This window comes from Podarcis liolepis (genome assembly GCF_965112155.1).
Source record: "Podarcis liolepis genome assembly, chromosome: 11".
NCBI classification, from domain to species: domain Eukaryota; kingdom Metazoa; phylum Chordata; class Lepidosauria; order Squamata; family Lacertidae; genus Podarcis; species Podarcis liolepis.
Window position 1 is genome coordinate 112,552 of NC_139565.1, and position 16,583 is coordinate 129,134.

Here is a 16,583-nt window from a genome sequence, read left to right on the forward strand (position 1 = left end):
TCCCCGCATCATAGGCCGAGGAGAGGGAGGAGGTTGTGCCGGAAAATCGCACCCGGGGTGGGAGGGGTCCTGAGGAGGAGGTGGATGTCAGGGAACTGCCAGCAGGGTCCGAGGGAGAGAGCAAGCTCCAAAGGGATCCCAGAGAGCGTCCCGGGAGCATTCCCCTCTTCTGGGGAAGAGAATCAGCATAGCTCCAGTGGAGAAGGGGGGCAGATGGGGGAATCGGAGAGGCGGTCACATGACTCCTTGCCGGGGACCAGCGGGGAGAGGAAGGGTCCTCCGCTGCCTACGCCCTCCTTGCACAGAAGGCTTCCGCGCAGGGAGAGTAGGCGGAGACTTGGCTTCAAAGAGCTTCTTTGCTGGAAGAAGTTTAAGAAACGCCCACTGGCGGATTCTGCCAGCGATTGAGACAGTCATGGGCGAGTGGCTGTCCGGACAGGAAAGGTTCACTCAGGCAACCCAGCCAGAAGTTGGGACGAGCTTACGCACGAGCAACCCCTAGAACCATTACAGCATCCAATAACTGAATGAGGTAATTAGAAATGCTTCAATACATATGACTGAAGAAAATTGAACTGCTTTGTGTAAAAACTTATAAAGAAAGAAGATTCCACCTAAACATTAGGAAGAATTTCCTGACAGTAAGAGCTGTTCGACAGTGGAATTTGCTGCCAAGGAGTGTGGTGGAGTCTCCTTTTTTGGAGGTCTTTAAGCAGAGGCTTGACAACCATATGTCAGGAGTGCTCTGATGGTGTTCTCTGCTTGGCAGGGGGTTGGACTCGATGGCCCTTGTGGTCTCTTCCAACTCTATGATTCTATGATCTCTCTGAAGTCTAGTGAATAGGAATGCTTATTTGTCTTATAAATTAAAAACAGTTCATATAACCAATCAATTAACAAGAAAAGCAATGAATAAACGAAAACAATAAAACTCGTAAATGACCAGGACCCAACTGAGCCAATGCCACAGTGTCTGTTAATTATTGCTAGTCAAACAGCAGTTTCTGTTTTTGTTCCTATCAGTTCCTATTGCTTTGAGTCTACCTCTCCTTTTCTTTTGTCTTGTCTACCTTTCTTCTCTGTCTCTCTCTTCTGTCCCAACTCTTTCAGCATCTTCTCTAACAACTTTTTCTTTCCCCCAAACTGTCACCAACTGAATCCCCCCACCTTGCTCTTTCCCAACATTCTGTGCTCCTCCCACACCCCGTGATGTCATGGGGACGACGACAAAATACATGATCTCTGAAGTTTGACCAAAACAACAATTCCTTGCCAGTCTGTTAGCTTGTAAGCCTTTTTAATATCTTTGTGCAACAGTTTGAAAATGTTAGGTACTTTAACAACAGCAGCAACAACAACAAACTTATCTTGCCTGTAAAATCATGTAACTGTGGAAGTGCATCCAAAATTATTCCAACCAGGGGCAGATAAAGGGCAGCAACTTTCACTTTCACTTCTGGTTTCAAGCAGGATTTGTCCAAGTCGTGGGTACTCAGCAGGCTGTGGATGGCACTGACAGCTTTCCTTTGCACTTTGCTTATTCTGTCAGCACAAACAAGAGAACAACGCTTGTGACTGATGCATATGTTGACAGTATGGATTAAGCAGGCTTCAAGCGATAACCAAAGATGAAAATAACATATGATATTAATTGACATGGTATGTTAATTGAATGGGCTTCTTTTTTTGCAATGTAAATTGCAGTCCCCTTTGGAGAGAGGACACAATCCAGATTCAGAGTGCAGTCAGCGGGGCAAATGGTTAAACTCCCCACCCCTCACACTAGGGTACTGATTTGGATCTCACCTCCTCACTGGCAGTTTGCAGGTGGAGTGGGACTGCACTCAAGGTCACATGTAGTTCTGCCCTTCAGCTGCTAGCGAACTATCACCCAGAGTGCAGCCCTGACACAGTAAGAAAGAAGGACTCAGCGCAAGGAATATTATGGGCAGCGTAAAATTTGGCACTGTCAACTCCTATAATCTGCTCACATAGTCAGGTCTCCGGAAAAAGAAGAAGAAACAAAACCTACCCTTCTGCTTCTGTGTCCAGGGCAGCTGCCAGTTCAGTGAAGAGTAACCCTGTTAGGAAGTGTTGCTGCCGATATTCTGCCGTCAGGTCAAACATGTTGGCAAATTTGTGATCTTGGAAACTTGAGCAGGAGCTTGAACTCTGCAAAAGAAAAAAAAAAGGCGGTGCTTGCATTCAATTCAAATGCATAAATGTAGTAACAGAGCTGCCCTCGCCATTATCACACTATTGAACATTCTTTAAGTACTTAAAATATTTGTTGAAAATATTGCTCCTTATAAGATCTTTAAATCTTTTCAAAAAATAGCATCAGCATAAAACTGTCCAGCTCAAGAAAGGTCCACATCATTGCTCTCAACTCATTTCATTTTGTTTTACCACGATGGGGCACTCATGAACTCAGGTCTGTCCCTCCTTTCTCTGTATTCTGATGAAGAACCCTGAGAATGCAAAAATTTGTCATGTTTTTGTGATGTTTTACAGGACATGCCCAACTGTAGACTTGAAAGTTTACATAATAATTTATATGTATGAAATTTGTCTTATTTTTATTATTTTCATGCCCCATTAGCCACTGCAGCCAATTGGAGCTCTCCAGTGGGTGTTCCTGGACATTCAGGAGGTCAATCCATGCATTTACCATGAGAATCACCCATGGAAATCGGCTACTGTGCAAAATATGAAATAGGTCTTAGGTGTGTAGTTCCTGATCTGTAGTAGCTCATATCCTCACAGGGCAACAAGCGAGCCAAGACTGCTTGATTCAGCTATTAGCAGTGTTGGCAGGTCTACTAGGGCAAATGGGGAACTGCCCTACCAAATGAATACCAGTTTGCATTCATCCAGCCCTCCACCTGCCTGCCCTTTTACTTATAACCAGCCCATGGGGCAGCACTGCCAGACAGCATCCACCTCCTGAGTCTTAGTTTTATTCCACATGCCTCAGAAGGGAAGATTCCCATCAGCACCAGGCAGCATAACCAATGGCCAAGGCTGGTGAAAGCTGTATTCCAGCATCATTCGGAGGGCTACAGGTTCCCCATCCCTGCTCTAGATCAATACAAATCATCTGGAGAAATCTAAGTTGAGCCCCAGCCAGAGTCAGGTCAAGCACTGTACAGTGGTACCTCTAGTTGCGGACACGATCCGTTCCGGGGTGCCATTCGCACCCCGAAAAGTCTGCAACTAGATCGGTGCTTCTGCGCAAGTGTGGAGCGTGCTAGAGCTCTTCCGCGCACGTGTGAAGCATGCAGAACGCTTCTGCGTGTGCTGCGAAACCCGGAAGTATACACTTCTGGGTTTGCTGTGCTTGCAACCTGAAAAGCTGCAACTTGAAGCGAATGCAACAAGAGGTATGACTGTACAGGAAGGCAATGGATCATCACACAACAATCCATATTAGCCAATACTGCAGAAAGCAGGGACTACATCTTTTAGCTGTCGTGCAGGCATTCCCCAAGCTGGCAGAAGTTCTGCAAGGAGACCAGAATTGTTCAGCTGGTAGCCAGCTGCAGTATTAAATCATGCAATTCTAGCAGAAGGCACTGCTGACTTCAGTAAGTTCACTTTGTAAGTCATTCTTAAATGTAAAAGGAGATGGTGTCCTTACTTAGCAGAAAGAGTTGCCTTGAATAGCTACTTTCCTATCTCTAACCCTGCTGAACAGGGAACCAAGCAAAGGGCCAGAGTAGCTGGGGCAACCCTATCAGATGGGCAAGGTACAAATAATAAAATTGTTGTTGTTGTTGTTATGGAGACCTAGGGGATCTTAAGACTATCTACCCATGGAAGCTCAGTTTACTTGGCTGTAGGGCAGCACAAAATCTGAGGCCTGGTTTTGGTCTAGTCCTGGGGTCTGCAACCTTTAAGACAAAAAGAGCCACTTGGACCCGTTTCCGAAGAAAAAAAAACTGGGAGCCGCAAAACTCGTCATTATAAAAATAAGTTTTTTGTCACTTTTTTATTATTTCTTTGTTTGACCCCTCAGAATTACTCCTCCTCATAGAAATAAACGTTAAATTAACAAGTTACCTTTTTTTGTGTGTGTGTTCTTCACTCCCCTTCAAAACAGTGACCAGCGTACATGCCCCTTACCATGCAGTGGGCGGGCGGGAAGGTGACGTTGGGACGGTGCGTGACTACCGCACGCACTGCCCCCATGCGATGTCACAGCCAGTATAGTGCCCGCCACAGTGGGGAGTGTCGGGGCGCACAATGCGCCTCCTCCCCTCGCTAGTATCCGCCCCGGAGCCGCGGCAAAGGTGTAAAAGAGCCACATGCGGCTCCGGAGCCGCGGGTTGCAGACCCCTGGTCTAGTCTAATCACTACAAAAGGAGAGAACCATACACTCGTTGGGAACAAGTATCCTCTGCCAGTTGTACAATACCAAGCATATGAGGAAATGGTATTGCACAAGAATCGTCACAGCTAGGCCAGTAGAATGAAGGTGAAGGTCCATTTGGGTGAATAAACTTAACCAAAACATCTCCCTCATCTTGATTAATCTCCGATATCATTCCAAAGTACCAAAAATGATCATACTTGATGGAAGAAAAAATTAAAAACTTACAGGTGATACTGAGGCTACAGCAAAGAAACTGAGGAGCATTGAACTTGTAACGTAATCAACTGTGATAATAGCATAATCTGTTATGGTAATTTTTTACTTTAGTTTAATTGTTGTCCTTATTGACACATCTGCTGTCATAAAACTGCCTCATTGTGAATTGCGCCTCAATATATTTAACATAAATGTTAAAAAGTCTCCATGCATCTATTATTTCAAGATGGCATGCAAACATCATTCCCCCCCCCCAAGATAGACATGTCTTTGTATGCAATAATATTCTGAAAAACAAATTGGGGATCTTGTAATGTTGCATAATTGAATATAATGCATACTTTTAAATTCTTTTAATCTTTCTCTTGCTAGGTTTTATTACCTTACTTGTCGGTATTTAAAGTTTCTGACCGATTTTTTATTATTATTTCACAATATAGCCACTTTTCGTAATTCTTTAAAAATATTTCATTGCATTTCCATTTTATATATTCAAATACAATCAAATTATTCCTTCTATTAATTTTTTGCTCATTTGATGGAGGGAAGCTTAGCAACTTCCCTCCATCCCACCCATGGCTTTCAAAATATATCCTCGCATTTATACATTTTTTGAATCTACACTTTCTTTTTAAATTTAGCTCAATCTTTAAATAAAAGTAAAAAGGTACTAATTGTAAACATTACAAGACTTTTTACAATACTGCTAGATTTTTTAATTGATCACAATTACAGTGGTGCCCCGCAAGACGAATGCCTCGCAAGACGAAAAACTCGCTAGATGAAAGGGTTTTGCGGTTTTTGAGCTGCTTCGCAAGACAAATTTCCCTATGGGCTTGCTTTGCAAGACGAAAACGTCTTGAGTTTTTTGCAAGTTTGTTTCCTTTTTCTTAACACCGTTAATACAGTTGCGACTTGACTTCGAGGAGCAACTCATAGAACGCGGTGTGGTAGCCTTTTTTGAGGTTTTTGGTGATTTTTGAAGTTTTTCCAAAACTTTCCCGACACCGCGCTTCGCAAGACGAAAAATTCGCTAGACGAAAAAAGTCACGGAATGAATTAATTTCGTCTTGCGAGGCACCACTGTATCCTTTAAACATTGTGTAAATATACTCCAGTCTTCAATTTTCATAATTTTAAATACCACAAAACAAAAAACAAATCTGCACTTTCAGAAAAGAACAAACCTATAATAACCAATATTATTTTAAATTTTAAGATGAACAACTTTGCTTCATTATTTTTTTTCTATCACAGCTATGGATTGTAATGAAGGAGGTCAGGACAGGTGACCCCACCTAGGCCCGAAGTCACCGCAGGCCTCAAAACCAAATTTCCCCTTTCTCTCTTCTAAAATCCACAGCTTCAGCTTTTCTCTGCTTTCTCACAAGATGCTGCTACATAAGCAAAACGTTATTTTTATCAGTACAAGAAAGCTTCAAAGCTAATGAATGGCTCTGTCAATGCCAAGCAGAAGCAGGCATGAGAACTGAGTCTTGTCTCACCCAGTTGCAACAAATTTTGGACACGCTGACACACAGGCTTCTCAACCCCCCTTTTTCCTGGGAAGGGTGCCAGGAGTCCCAAGACAGGAGTTTCTGTTTATGCTCAGGAAAACTCATGAGGCAGGGCTCCTGAGGAGGGGGAGAAAGGGGAGGGAACTGGAGGGAATATATACTCTGTGCAATGGCTGTAAAACTTGTGCTAAGCTTGTGAATTATCATGCTTGCTCCTTCTACCAGCAATAAAGCTCTTTCTCTGAAAATAACCCTTGAGTGTCTGTTTGACTCCCACTTCCCTTCCTGGGCGCAATGCTCTTCCCACCCGAAGGCAAAGCCTGAAAAGGCTACAGTACGAAAGTTGTACCCAGTAGCAATTTTCCCCACATGATGTCAAAAAATGTAAAATTCTGTTACAATACATTAAAAAACCCATAAATTTCCTTCTTTGTTGAGAAATAGCATGTCTTTGCAATAATTTTCACCATCAAAAACTTTTGATTTCATCATGCCCACATGCTGAAAATTTAGGTTTTCTGAACCTAGTTTTCCCACCAAAAAAACTACATTTATAATTTTTTAAGTCATTTATAAAATCTTTTGAGTTCTGGTGTACTTTTTCCTGAAATTCTCTTTTTTATATATATAAGATATTTATTAAAGTTTCACAAAATATAACAAACACAACAATACAAACAAACACAAACAAAAAAAGAACAAGTATAATTTCAGAACCTTATTTTCTTAAATAGTTACTTCACTGACCTCCTCATACCTCCCCTTTCTGCATTCCCATTTCAAATATTATGTTCAACAAATCCTCACCCTTAATTTTATCTAATTGTCAGCATTTCTTTTCTTTTAACTTAATCTTTACAGCTGTACTCCACTTAATTTCTAAAGCCACATCATTCTAGCACTCATTAATTTTGCAATGTTTCTTAAGATAATTCTTTAATTTCTTCCAATCTTCTTCCACCGTCTCTTTTCCCTGGTCTCGAATTCTGTCAGTCATTTCTGCCAGTCCCATCACCTTCCAATACTTTGCGAAGAGTATTCTTGCTGCTGTTGTAGCATACATAAAGAATGTTCTGTCTTTCTTTGGCACCAATTGGCCAACAATGCCCAGGAGAAAGGCCTCTGGTTTCTTGGGGAAGGTATATTTAAATACCGTTTTCATTTCATTATATATCATTTCCCAGAAAGCCTTAATCTTTGGGCATGTCCACCAAAGGTGAAAAAAAGTACCTTCAGTTTCTTTACATTTCCAACATTTATTATCAGGCAAGTGGTAAATTTTTGCAAGCTTGACTGGGGTCATGTACCACCTATAAATCATTTTCATAATATTTTCCTTTAAGGCATTACATGCCGTAAATTTCATACCGGTGGTCCACAACTGTTCCCAGTCAGCAAACATAATGTTATGACCAATATCTTGTGCCCACTTTATCATAGCTGATTTCACTGTTTCATCTTGTGTATTCCATTTCAGCAGAAAGTTATACATTTTTGACAAATTCTTAGTATTGGATTCTAACAGTTCTGTTTCTAATTTTGATTTTTCCACCTGGAAGCCAATTTTCCTGTCCAACTTGTAAACCTCCATTATTTGATAATAATGGAGCCAATCTCCATTATACTTTTAATTTCTCAAAACTCTGCAATTTCAGATTATCCCCTTCTTGTTCCAAAATTTCCCAATATTTCGGCCATTTGGCCTCCATATTGAGTTTTTTCACAGCCTTTGCCTCCATTGGCGACAACCACCTTGGGGTTTTATTTTCCAACAAGTCTTTATATTTAATCCAGACATTATATAATGCTTTCCTGACAATATGATTTTTATATTGAAATATGAAATATTTTATATTTTTATATTGAAATATGAAATATGAAATTCTCAGCATGTTATTGAGGTTTGCATAAAATTTCAAAGAGATCATTGGTTATGGAGGAAAAAAATAAAATGTACACAAGGCCGAGGATCTCAAGAGGGACAGAAACACAGATTCCAAGAAAGTTTGACGTGCTATAAAAATTAAACTGTTTGAGAAAGATGGGAAAAATTTAAGGGGGTTTCTTTCAACCATAAGGGAAGGGCATACACCAAGTTTCATCAAAATCCGAGATGGTGGGTGGCATGACCGCGATGAACTGATGTAGAATGACCTGGCAGTTCTAGAACTGGTAACAGCTCTCCTGCTTGAAAAGCTACAGAACTTGCATTTCAGACAAGGCTAAACTGTGAAACCTTTTTATTCTCTGCACAAATCAGTAGTGGCCAGTGGGGGAGGGTAGCACCACATCTGGCCTCTTGTCTACAGAGTCACTGGGGGAGGGATGAGTGTTGGAGAGGTTGGGACTGTGAGCAGAGTCGTAGCTAGCTGCTCCGGCACCTGGAGCGGCAGGGGGCGGGGCGATCCGCCCACGGGGGCACTGTGGTCTGCCCAGGGGGGTGGCACAGAGTTCGCCTGGTGGGCGCAAGCCCCACACTGCTGTTTTGGGCAGCACGGGGCCCGAGCCACTGTATCACTCCCAGGAGAGAAGAAGCGTGACTTGGGCGCGCTGCAGGCCAGGCCCTGCGGTAAGTGCTGCCCCCCGCGGTGTGCCATTTTGTCACCCCCCTCGAGGATGACACCCAGGATGGGCAGCACCCCCTATGGACCTGGCTGTGAGGGAACAACAATGGAGCCAATCTGGTGCTCCTGCCAGAACACCTGAGCAGCTCCAAACCTCTCCACCATCTCTCCCTCTCCTGGTATGTGGCAGTGACTACATGAACAGAAATGTAGAGCTGTGGCTTCACCAATTGAGCCATTTCTGCTAAGAATGAACCAATAAAAACAACAAGCTGACCATCTGTTTACCATTATAGTATTGCCTGCCACCCCAATCACCAAGCAGTGTGAGATTCCAGGGCTTCCAGGCACTCACCCAGGGTTCGTGTTTCCTTTGGAAATGAGGCACGGTGGCGACTGTGGTGTCTTTATGATATATGGTTTATTTACACACGTATACCTATGATGGCTATTGTCAGGGGTTTAGGAGCAGAGGCACGGGCAAGGGAGGAAACAGAGAGCGAAGGGGAGGAGGCAGAAGAAAAGATGAGTGATGACGACGACCCGAGATCTCCCAGTCTTTCCAGTGAATCAGAGGATTCACAGAAAGGAGCACCAGTGGCCAGGGCAAGGGGGGAGTCTAGGGGGGCACCCCAGGAAGATAGAGCCAGAGGGGACTCAGGGGGGAGCAGCTGGAAATCGGGACCAGCGTCACCGCCAGGAAGCAGGGAAGAGGAAGGGAGCCAGGGGGGAAGCGCTGGCAGCTCACCACAGGAGGGAGGGCATGAGTCAGGAGTGGCCACACCTCCATCGGGGAGCGAAGAAACGGTTAAGAGGAAAGTGGAAGGTTGGGCGCGCGCGCCAAGTTCAAATGCAGAGGAAGGCGGCGCAGTAAGCAGCCCCGAAAGGGAACCAGGTCCTAAAGCCCGGCGCAAGGAGGCAGGAGGGTCCGGGTCAGCGTCAGAAGAATCCCGGAAGGAAGAAGCCCCGGGGGGTAGAGGGACCCAGAGGAGGACAGTCAGGCGGAAAAGGTGGAGCAAGGCTAGGATATTAAGTTGGTGCACACGGGGCGGAGACTCAGACGGAGCTTCGCCGACCTAGCTACTAGGCGTAGAGTTGCGAGCAGCAGCGTGAGAATGGAAACAGTAATTCAATAAAGACTTTTACTTAATGATCGCTGGCTAGCGTGATCCTCCGTGAGCTAGGATCTTCAAGCAGCTCTGACAGTAAGCTCCGTCTCCCTCTTGTGGGCATCTACAGCCTCGAGGAGGGGAGAGAAACAGGTGCCTACTAGCGAGCTCACGAACGGCAGACGACATGACGGCTGAGCAGCAGATAGAGGAACTCAGAAACGCAGTGGCACAACTGAACGCCGAGGCTCTCGCATCCAGGAAGAGAGAGGAGGAAGCAGCTGCCGCCTGCAGGGATCTCCAGGTCAGGTTAGACGTGCTGACAAAGCAGACACCCCGGCAGGAGGGAATTGGGTTGGCGAGACGGACAGGCGGGCTGGTCTCTCACTTCGATGGGAACCTGCAACAGTATCCCAACTTTAGAGCCGACGTACTGTGCGCACTGCAACTGCTGCATAAAGACTTTAGAGATGAACAAGAGAGAGTGGGGTTCATCATGTCCCATTTGCATGGGGATGCGAAAGCATGGCTACGCAATTTATGGAGAGATAAGGATCCGGCGCTCCAGAATGCAGATGCCTTTATTAAAGCGATGGATGGGTGTTTTTTATCAAGTATTGACGTGGATCTTGCACGGAAGGAGGTGCATGGGCTGAGACAAGGGAGGGCCAGCGTCAGGCAGTATCATGCCCGCTTTTTCGCCTTGGTCAGTGCCCTGGAATGGGACAGAGATTCGGCTCCTGTAAGAGACCTCTTTTGGGAGGGGCTGCACAACTCGATTAAAGATGAGATTGCGAGGGGGGAGAGACCCCGAACCACCCAGGAGGTCGTTCAGAGGGCACTGGCAGTGGGGGTGAGGCTGGAAGGACGTCCGTGGAGCAGGGACGAAGGGCGTGGAGGGCGCGAACCAGCCGGGGGCCCCTCCTTCCTTCCCAGAGAAGCAGCGCGGGCGCAATCCACGCCTCCGCCAGGAGGAGGAGCCGAACCTATGGAGGTTGGAGGTGCAAGGGCTCAGTCAGCAACCAGAGCCCTAGCACCGGCAGCAGTGAAAGCGAAGCCTCCTAGAGGGAACAGGAAGTGTTACGTCTGTGAGGAGCCAGGGCATATGGCAAAAGAGTGTCCCCAGAGGCCCCACAAGCTCACTGCAGCCTCAGCAATGGTGACTGCAGCAACGCAGCAAGGAGGACCACAGCAGGGAAACGACGCTGTCTGGCTGGAGGAAGAGGCACTGGGGCCCAGCCAGACGTGTTAGTGACGCAGTCCCCAGAGATTTTACAGCCCGTGAACCCCCTCCCGCCCAAACCAGTAGTGTGGCTCACAGCATCTCTCCAGCTGCCCAATGGAATCACCATGGACGTGCCAATCACCATTGACTCAGGCAGCAATGCGGACTTTATAGGGCAGGACTTTGTCGACAGGCACGCTGTGCAGTTGCTGCCGGCCACACTGCCCCTGCAGGTTGTCACGGTGGATGGCAGGGAGCTGCTCGGGGGGCAAGTGGTGAAGCAGACGCCACCAATGGTGATGCGACTTGGGAATCACAGAGAAATCATCAGCTTCAACGTCACTCAACTATCTGACACGCCCATTGTATTGGGCATGAGTTGGCTGGACAAGCACAGCCCAACGATGGCTTGGTACCAGAGGCAGCTGACCTTCGGCTCTTCCTTTTGTGCTGAACACTGCATCGTGCCCAGGCAGGAAGGAGAGGAAGAGGAGTCACAGCTGCTGCTAGGCACGCTGCAAGCGATTCCCCACAAGTACGCTGAATTTTTGGAAGTTTTCTGCGAGAAGGAGGCAGACAGGCTACCCCCTCACAGACCATATGACTGCAAAATTGACCTGCTGCCGGGGGCGGCGCTGCCTAAAGGGAAACTGTATTCCATGTCAGAGGACGAACTGCAAGAACTCAAGGAGTTCATTGATCATAATTTGCAGCGCGGCTTCATCCGGGAGTCCAGGGCAGTGGGGGGCAGTCCCGTATTCTTTGTTAAGAAGCGGGACACGCCCCAAAAGAGACTCGTAGTGGATTACAGGATTTTGAACAGTGTGACTAGGCCATCGGACTTCCCCATGCCCCGAATTGACGACCTCCTCGCAAAGGTACGGAAGGGCAGAGTGTTCACCAAGTTGGACCTGCGGGGGGCATACAACCTCATTCGCATGCGGGAGGGTGATGAGTGGAAGACGGCCATGTTCACGCCACTGGGGACCTACGAATATAGAGTTATGCCTTTTGGATTGCAAAATGGCTCCCACGTTTTTCAAGCATTTATGCATCACGTGTTGGCGGGACTTCTCTACAAGACGTGCGTCTGTTTCTTAGATGACATCCTGATCTTTTCGGAGTCGCAGCAGGAGCATGACAAACACGTCAAGGAAGTGCTGAGCAGGCTAAAGCAACATAGGCTCTACGCCAAGCTGGAGAAGTGCCAATTTGACGTGCCGGAGGTGGATTTTCTGGGCTACAAGCTGTCTGACAAGGGGCTCGCCATGGACAGCGCCAAGGTTCGAGCGGTGTTGGATTGGAAGAGCCCGCGCAACCGGAAGGAGGTCCAACGGTTTGTCGGCTTTGCGAACTTCTATCGCAAGTTTATCAAGGGCTTCGCGATGCAGACGGCGGCCATCACCGACACGCTTAGCTCCAAGAAAAAGAAGTTCATTTGGACAGAGCAGGCGGAGCAGTCCTTTCAGGCACTCAAGCGTCTCTTCGCGTCGGAAGAGCAGCTGCTTCATGTCAACCCCAGCAAGCCGATGAGGGTGGAGACAGACGCCTCGGACAGAGCCGTGGGGGCGGTCCTGCTGCAGAAAGACCCGCAGGGGGTGTGGCGACCGGGAGCGTTTTACTCCAGGAAGCTCAGCAAGTCCGAGCAGAACTACACCATATGGGACAGGGAGTTGCTGGCCATTCACGCAGCGTTCAAGGCGTGGAGGCACTTTCTGATCGGCGCCAAGCACACGGTGCAGGTTTGCACGGACCACAAGAATCTAGAGCACTGGCGCACGGCACAGTTCCTGAACCAGAGGCAGATACGTTGGGCTGAGTTCTTTGCGAACTTCGACTTCCGAATAGAGTATGTCCCGGGGGACACCAACATCATGGCAGACGCTCTCTCCCGTAAGCCACAGTATCTGGAGGACGCAACACCAGCGGCCGCCATGCACATCTTCGCACCAACAGTGTGGGCGTGCGCCGCGGCGACCGTGGACCTAGAGGCGGTGCGACGAGCGTTGCAGGGGGACTCCTTCGCACAAGCAAAGATGGCAGAGGTGCAAAGGGGCAAGGCAGCGGCCGACGGTTTCCAGCTAAGAGATGGATTGCTCATCCGTAAAGGGGCCATCTACGTGCCGGGAGACGAACTTCGAGCCAAGGTGCTGCAGCAGCTGCACGACGCGCCCACGGCCGGGCACTTTGGCAAGGAGAAGACGGTGGAATTAGTAGCCAGGGATTTCTGGTGGCCTGGAATGAGAGGGGAGGTCGCAGACTACGTGGCGAGGTGTGACACCTGCCAGAGGGCCAAACCAGTGCACAAACCGCCGGCCGGACTGTTGGAACCGCTGCAAACTCCGGTCGAACCTTGGGAAAGGGTGGCCCTGGACTTTGTCACGGATCTGCCCAGCTCAAGGGGCAAGACGGCAGTGCTGGTGGTGGTGGACCTGTTTTCCAAGATGGCGCATTTCATTCCGTGTGCTAAGGTGGCCACGGCGGAGCAAACCGCCAAACTGTTCATAGACCACGTGTTCAAGGTTCACGGTCTGCCACGGTCTATTCTGTCCGACCGGGGGCGGCAGTTCATCTCGAATTTCTGGCAGAAGCTGATGGGCTTCCTGAACGTCAAGATCAACCTGGCGTCGGCGAGACACCCGCAGACCAACGGGCAAGCGGAACGGGTCAATGCCATCATGCAGCAGTACCTGAGATGTTATGCAAATCAACAGCCTGCGACGTGGGTGGATTACCTGCCGCTTGCCGAGTTCGCCTACAACAACACGAAGCACGTGTCCACGGGGGTCACGCCGTTCTTCGCCAACAACGGGAGGCACCCCAGAACCTTCCCGGGACTGGAAAGAATGGGGGAGGGGGAGCCGCAGACAGCAGATGCGTTTGCGTCGGAGCTGCAGGAAGTCCACGATCAGCTGAGGCGCCACCTGGAGCTGGCCAAGCACGCATACAAGGTACAAGCAGACAAGCACAGAAGGGTTGGAGAAGAGCTCCACGTGGGAGACTGGGTTTGGTTAGCAGCCCACGCAGTGCCGGCCAGGTCGTTGGCCAAGAAGAAACTAGGGCATAAACAACTGGGGCCCTACCAAGTCGAAGAGCAGGTCAACCCGGTAGCTTTCAGACTGGCACTTCCGGAGGGTTCCAGAATGCATCCGGTATTCCACAGATCGGTGCTCACTCCCGACAAGGCACCGCACAGGTTCCAGGAACCCGGAACGGCGCCGAGTCCGGCCAGAGACAGAACAGGGCACGCGGGAGTGGCACAGAAGGAGCGCATCAACGAAGTCACGGAGATTTTGGACTCCAGATGGGGGGAAGAGGGGGTAGAATACTTTCTCGCCAAGGAGGGCACCCCGGCCAGTGCGAACAGCTGGGTGCCGGGCTACGCCTTAGACGAACCTCTGCTCAAAGACGAGTTTCATGCCCTCTTCCCACATAGACCTATGCCAGCAGACTTTTTCGACGACTGGCTTTTCACGCCCACGCTTTCGGCCAGCACGTTCCGGGGGTTCGACTCGGACGAGGAACCGACACGAGACGTCCGTTCCCCGGAGGGGTCACCCTCGGGATCTGCCTCAGAACCCTCGTATTGGTGGGACGATAGGCCAGAGGAGCAGTTCCGCAGAAAGTGGCTGGAATGCTCAGGACGAGCAACGCCGCCAGGAGGAAGTGAGGGAGAGACGGACATGGACATTTTCGGGGACGACCCTGGTTTCGAGCACGGCGGCACAGAGATGGAAGCGGAGGTGACCGTCGTCGACGAGAGCAGGGAGGAAGACCCGGGAGAGTTCAGATGGAGGCCCGCCACGGGAAGCGACCGATATCCGACGTTCGTCCCTTTGCAACAGCAGCCCCCAGCTCCAGCACCGGAAGGAGGGGAGGGGGGAATGGGGGGCTTCGAGGGGGGGATGGATGTCAGGGGTTTAGGAGCAGAGGCACGGGCAAGGGAGGAAACAGAGAGCGAAGGGGAGGAGGCAGAAGAAAAGATGAGTGATGACGACGACCCGAGATCTCCCAGTCTTTCCAGTGAATCAGAGGATTCACAGAAAGGAGCACCAGTGGCCAGGGCAAGGGGGGAGTCTAGGGGGGCACCCCAGGAAGATAGAGCCAGAGGGGACTCAGGGGGGAGCAGCTGGAAATCGGGACCAGCGTCACCGCCAGGAAGCAGGGAAGAGGAAGGGAGCCAGGGGGGAAGCGCTGGCAGCTCACCACAGGAGGGAGGGCATGAGTCAGGAGTGGCCACACCTCCATCGGGGAGCGAAGAAACGGTTAAGAGGAAAGTGGAAGGTTGGGCGCGCGCGCCAAGTTCAAATGCAGAGGAAGGCGGCGCAGTAAGCAGCCCCGAAAGGGAACCAGGTCCTAAAGCCCGGCGCAAGGAGGCAGGAGGGTCCGGGTCAGCGTCAGAAGAATCCCGGAAGGAAGAAGCCCCGGGGGGTAGAGGGACCCAGAGGAGGACAGTCAGGCGGAAAAGGTGGAGCAAGGCTAGGATATTAAGTTGGTGCACACGGGGCGGAGACTCAGACGGAGCTTCGCCGACCTAGCTACTAGGCGTAGAGTTGCGAGCAGCAGCGTGAGAATGGAAACAGTAATTCAATAAAGACTTTTACTTAATGATCGCTGGCTAGCGTGATCCTCCGTGAGCTAGGATCTTCAAGCAGCTCTGACAGCTATGATAGCCTATGATGGCTCACAACATTAACACCCCAAAAGGGTCTTGTTTCTCCCATAGCTCAAGCCTTGGATTCAAACAGACTATTTCTTCAGTTTGCTGCTTTACTTCTAGGTCATATCACTACTAACTCTACTCCAAACTCTGACCTTATCTGCTAAGGGAGGTGCCGCCCCCATTTGCCATCTTGCGCCAACCCCCCCTTAATGGATCCCAGGCTATCACCCAGGCTATAAGCTTACCAGGAGATTACCCTGGCTATTCCAAGAATTAGAATCCTTGGTTAAATTCTAACACTTGCCGGATCCAGGAATTAGAAGAGTCTAGCACACAGCTTAACACCCCAAATTCATAACACTACCCAGTAGATGTTTACTCATACTTTCATCACACATAGCAAACTATAGGAGTGGGTACTTACCTGAGATGACAGAGAAGGAGAGGGAGATGTTGGAGCAGATCCTGAAGTCATAAAGAAGAGATTCAAATTGAGGTAATGTTCATGACTGCAGAGAATTTGGAGAAACTCCAGCCTCATGGAAATCAGTGTTGGAAGAGTATTAAGTTTATTTGACAACTGGAAAAAATACAAAGGAAAACATGACTAGAGTGAATAATTGCATAAACAGAAAGAAATACCCTGCCTCACTTTAGCATAATTTTTTGTTTAATAAAAATAATGAAGGAGCATCAAATACTGTAAACTGCTCCTTTTAATACTTGCATCTTGTAAGTTTCCATCCATTAGAATCTAATGGTTTGATGTTCTTTGCTAGCAATAATGTTTTATCACTTGACCGACTTTCCACTAATGCAATGCTTTAGCAAATTTGTCTGGAAAGTAGTTTCCTTGCTTGTGAAATTAAAAATAACACTTGCAATTGTTACCAACAGCAAAGTAAACACATAGA

General features: G+C 48.6%; 1 protein-coding gene across 3 annotated transcripts in view; it reads right to left on the reverse strand.

The window, feature by feature from the left end:
- DOCK8 (dedicator of cytokinesis 8) overlaps nt 1-16,583 on the reverse strand; it is a 167,469-nt gene that overhangs the window by 62,701 nt on the left and 88,185 nt on the right. For 2 of the 3 annotated variants that reach the window (XM_083464728.1, XM_083464729.1), the window contains 3 exons: nt 16,094-16,249; nt 2,033-2,172; nt 1,373-1,542 (listed from right to left, as the gene is read on the reverse strand). In XM_083464728.1, the coding sequence (XP_083320854.1) occupies nt 1,373-1,542; nt 2,033-2,172; nt 16,094-16,249 (466 nt within the window). Of the gene's footprint in view, nt 1-1,372; nt 1,543-2,032; nt 2,173-6,096; nt 6,226-16,093; nt 16,250-16,583 lie in introns of all 3 variants that reach the window. The other variant, XM_083464727.1, reaches the window with a different exon arrangement.